General features: G+C 33.6%; 1 protein-coding gene across 1 annotated transcript; it reads right to left on the bottom strand.

Annotated features, from left to right (window-relative positions):
* Window positions 1–105: 105 nt before the first annotated feature.
* On the bottom strand, window positions 106–1,975 carry LOC123555391 (merozoite surface protein 9-like). Its single transcript, XM_053549028.1, has 3 exons — window positions 1,709–1,975; window positions 1,115–1,250; window positions 106–629 (listed from the first exon to the last, which is right to left on the bottom strand). The coding sequence occupies exons 1-3, from the start codon at window positions 1,823–1,825 to the stop codon at window positions 280–282; spliced, it is 603 nt and encodes a 200-aa protein (XP_053405003.1). The 5' UTR covers window positions 1,826–1,975; the 3' UTR covers window positions 106–279.
* Between the last annotated feature and the right edge of the window lie 2,792 nt (window positions 1,976–4,767).

Raw genomic sequence — 4,767 nt, 5'->3', positions numbered from 1 at the left:
TCAAGCAAGCTGTTTGGAAGAAAAGATGTTTCTTTCAGGTCGGACTACCAAAAATGATACCAAAACTATTGCAAATGCAATTTGGATGTTTGTTTTCACCTTTAAAGTAATCTCACCACTAAATAACCTTGTGAAAGAGCTGAAAAAAAAAGATTTTAGACGAGAATTTAGATTTTATCTATTGACGTATGCGCATGCGCACTCAAGTCAGTTGTCAGTGTTGTATTATCCATTACTTATCATTTTTATTTTAGATTTTATTTATTTTAATTATTTCAGTTAGAACCTTTTCCTCCGTTCCTCCTCTTTTTGTTTCTTCTGTTCTTCTTTTTCTCTCTTTTCCATTTCTCTTCGTTCCTGCTTTTGTTTCCTTTTTTCGTAGGCTTTTGAATTCTTCCAGTCTTTAAGACACCCTTTGAGGTTCTCCATATCCTCTTTATAAAGTTCTGCGCCATCTTTAAGTTTCGCAAGGACCACTTCTGTCCCTTTCACCAACTCATTAAGTCGATCGTTCATTATTGCTCGAGAGGCTTTCTCGATTTCGTGAGTCAACTGTAACTTATCAACAGCTGACGGTTTACCACCTTTAACAACATTGCCTGACACTATCGTGTTAAACTGAAAATCCGCTACAATGTAAGAAAAGAAATAAGCGATTTGTTAAACCGTTGAAAAACAATGACAACGATGGATACTTTTTACCTCGGCATCCGTGGCAGAGTACTTAAGGCTGCTAACTTAAAATCACTTGGTCCTCACCGATGTTGGTTTGAGCCCGCCCGTGATGAGATAATGTCCGGAGGGGCACCTTGGGTCTTTCACCGCCACAGAAAGCTTAAAACTTTGCGATATTTGTGGAGTTCAAACGAACTTAATATTTCTCTTTGATTTTTTACTTTAATGAAATAAATATGCAGTTGAGAATTTCCCAGTGCATAAACGATTTTGTTCCCTCATCACTATGCACTTATTTATGTAATTCAACGCACTCTACAATGACATTTGCATATTAGACTCAGTTATTTATCTTAGGTCTTTTCATATGATTCAGTCTATAATAATTATAAAAAAGCAATAAAATTTCGATGCAAAAATATTATTCAATAGTAAATACCGAAAAGGGTTTGTAGAGCATCCTGGTTTTTCTTAACTAAAACTAACTGTGAATTTACTAGTTCTTGCAGTTTCTTTTCCACTTGTTCTACGTATGCTGCCACTCTTTTAACTTCAGTCGTTACTTCTTCTAGCATCTATCAACAATAAAACAATACACCCTTAGAAGACATGCACGGCAGGTTGAAATGACAATCGATCTTTTTTTCGAATTGAATGACAAACATCATCATAAAAAGTAAATCAATAATATAATAGAAGCTGTCTAATAGTATGATATTCAAGACGTCATGTTATCTCCTGGCGTCTCTTTCGTGAGTTACACGGTGAAACTACTAAAAGTAATAACCTTGGAGTATTTAAGAGATTACTTTAGTTAATACATTAAAAGTATTTCTATTCTGATATTTTTCTGCCGACTATTGATAATAAAGTCACTTTTCAACGATCCGAAATAAGTTTAAGAAATCTAGTGCAAATAAATGAATTAAAATTGAATGCGGTAAGACATGAATTTATGTCGAGGCAATGCATACAAAGAAAAAACATATGATATTTCAATACTTCTCAGTATCTCATCAGAGTTCTTTATTACCCTTTGAATTCTATCGCTGTAGTTTTCTCCATCATCAATAGTTTTTGGGGGTTCCGGTGCTGTCCTAAGAGTTTGTATTTGTTCAGACAAAATCGCTATAGCTTTTATATCATCCATCGTTTTTTATTATTCAATTTATTTGATTAATACATAATTCCGACACATTTCCACAGTAAAACATATCGAGTCGGTGACTTTGAATTACATTTACTTTATTAATGACATATTTCTGCATTTAAGGTTACATCAATATGGTTTATACAACGATTGAAGTATTTTAATTTAAAAGCATATGACTTGTAGTCAATCTAATAATGATATCTTCGTGAGATACGATCAGCTGTCATACGCCAAGTCTTTGTTAAAGGTTGTCGCCATTTGAGTGTTAACAAATCTGTAAAGACTATACTACACAGATCAGACAGAGTACGTAACCAAAGTGCAGTAGACCTCGCAAGTGCATTTGCCCTCATACGAAACAAATGGACACCGAATTATTTGCTTTTACATATATTTCTATGATAAATTAGGAAGTATGTGAAGTTATTTTCATTAATTATTTTCGATATAAATATTACGTGACCCTCATGGACAAAAACACATAAAGGACATAACAAATTGTCAGAAAAATGACACAAATTTTCTCTACTTAAGATAATCAGTTAAACATAAGTAACATACATGTAACTTGTAATGTAGATGTTTTTTAATGTGATGCGCTTTTCTAAAACGGTCGTGGATGCATTCCTTATGATATGTACATTTACAGCCATGTTTAAATTTAAGGTATTGGACCTGTAATAGAGTACCTCCTATTTGAAGAGTATTCAATTCCTACCAATAACCTACTTTGACTGCAATTTTCAGGGGTGCGTAGGTTCAAGCCCCACTGGGACCCAAATTTTTCTTTCCACATTTTCCTTTTTTCTAGTACGTTTTTACTTCTTTTAAGACTTATTATGGATGTTTTGTACATAAATGGAAAATTTTCACTTTATAAGCGATTTCTTGCTGTTCAAAGTGAATTTACCTCTGAATCAGGAGGGGTAGAGTTAGACACCTTTAAAACTACTGAGTTACATACGGTAAAAGTTCTCTATTTTGCCTTCATTCTTTAGATTACATATTGAGGAAGAAATGCAGTTATGTTTTACTTATGCCCCAAGGTTATTTTTGAATGGAGTGAGCAAAATTCAAAACAGACCTACAGGATTCGACTTTAATTTTTCAAAGTTGGAGTTAAAATTCTGTCTCATTAAATCTGTTTACTTGAGGCACCCTAGAAAAATGATATTTACAGTTTTATTTTGTGTTTTATAGTTGTTTAACAATAGTTTGATGTTTCTTTCATCAAAATTAATGCTGTAATGAATTCTCTGCAAACATTTTAGATAGTGGCCAACACATTGAAATTTGTCTCTATTTGAGCTTGAGGAAATTCCATAAATTATACAAAATTTACAAAAAACGGCAAGGTAAAAGTTGTTTTAAATTTGCAACTCGGTGCAAAACATGGTCAACTTTAAGAATATACAAAGCAAATGCCGTTTTTAAATCATTTCTATTAGGGGTTCAGTACCTTAAGTATCAAATAACTTGTACGTAAGCTACTTCACTACAAATACACTTTTCCTGTGAAAATGAATACAAGCATGAATGCTACACAAATATGCCATAAGTAGCCAGATTGGTTACTGTCTTGACTGGTTGCTATATACAGACTTGACTGAATAAATAAGTGAGTATGGCGTGTATTTAGTGAAACAAAATAGATTCGTCTTATTTACATATACGTTTATCTAATGCAAGTACTCCTGTACTGGGTAGATTATCTGCATTCTTTTACCGTATTCTTTAAAAATAATTTACACTCGAAATTATGAATTTAGATAATTCTCTACGGGGAAGAGGTCTTTTCTTTCAGATACTCAGGTCAGTTTATTCACAAGGTCAGACAATCGGCAACTAATTTTATTCGCCTTTTCGAAGGAAAAAAAAAAGAGTATATAGAAACAGGCTTTCGACATTCTGTCCGTCACACTTCGTGTCCGGTTCAGCCATCCATATAGGGATTTTGAAATAACTTGGCATTAATGTTCCACATAATGAGTCGACGTGTCATGCCTCCTAGCTTCAGGGTCAAAAATTAATAGGTTATATTTGGTGTACGGTCGTTAACTCTGCCATTCATCAAGGAAGTTTGAAATTACTAATTTAATAACACAAATGTTCCTAAGGATAAGACGACGTGATATGTGCGAGACCAAGACCCCCCTAGCAGGGTCTGTTTGGTGTCCCGATAATTACTCTGTCATACATCAAGGGATATTAAAATCACTTCGCACAAAAGTTCCCAATGCACAAGACATAGATACTAGCTAAACGGTCAAGGTCACACTTAGAGGTCAAAGGTCAAATTCAAGAATAACTTAAAGAAACGGACAGCAATAATATTTGAAAAACGATGATAACTTTCTAATTTCTAAACGAAACAAGCGTTTCCATTTATTTACTTTGTAAGATCATTTCCTATCCAATGTAAAAAAAATGATAAAAAAAAAAGTTGCGCCTCGTGAATATTTATCGTTGCAGTCTTTTAAACAATGCAAAGGTATCATACCGGTAACGGGAGATATAAAAATGATATGAAATGAAGAAAACACAAAATAGCGTTGTTACGTCTGTCATACTAAGTTATGGACAATGTCACATGCCACATGCGAGTGATTTTACGCATGAAATATTAAATCGATGGGAAATATGATATATCATTCTATATTTATTTTATTTATCCAATCGTGAACGTTTATTTGCAACACGTGACCGTACAATATGTTACCGTATTGGACGCACATGCGTACAAAAAAAAAATCCGTATTTGGACGTTCAAGAGTCCCATATCTAACATACGATAAAGCTCGAAACGCGTGAAAATGTTCCAGATGTAAATCGGGTGAAGTAGACGCTCTATGTAAAGTGATTTATTATGCGTCTTGAAATCAGGAAAAAACAGAAAAGGCAGAAATACAATATACAGTGAATCAGTTTTAGTCTAAGCT

This window comes from Mercenaria mercenaria, chromosome 7, assembly GCF_021730395.1.
Source record: "Mercenaria mercenaria strain notata chromosome 7, MADL_Memer_1, whole genome shotgun sequence".
Taxonomy (NCBI): Eukaryota; Metazoa; Mollusca; class Bivalvia; order Venerida; family Veneridae; genus Mercenaria; species Mercenaria mercenaria.
This window is presented reverse-complemented; position numbering and strand designations above follow the sequence as displayed.

Coding starts and splice junctions, on each gene's coding strand:
- LOC123555391 (XM_053549028.1), bottom strand. CDS start 1,825: ATGGATGATATAAAAGCTATAGCGATTTTGTCTGAACAAATACAAACT. Junction 1,251..1,708: donor ACAGCGATAGAATTCAAAGG/GTAATAAAGAAC, acceptor TATTGTTGATAG/ATGCTAGAAGAAGTAACGAC. Junction 630..1,114: donor TGCTCTACAAACCCTTTTCG/GTATTTACTATT, acceptor CTTACATTGTAG/CGGATTTTCAGTTTAACACG.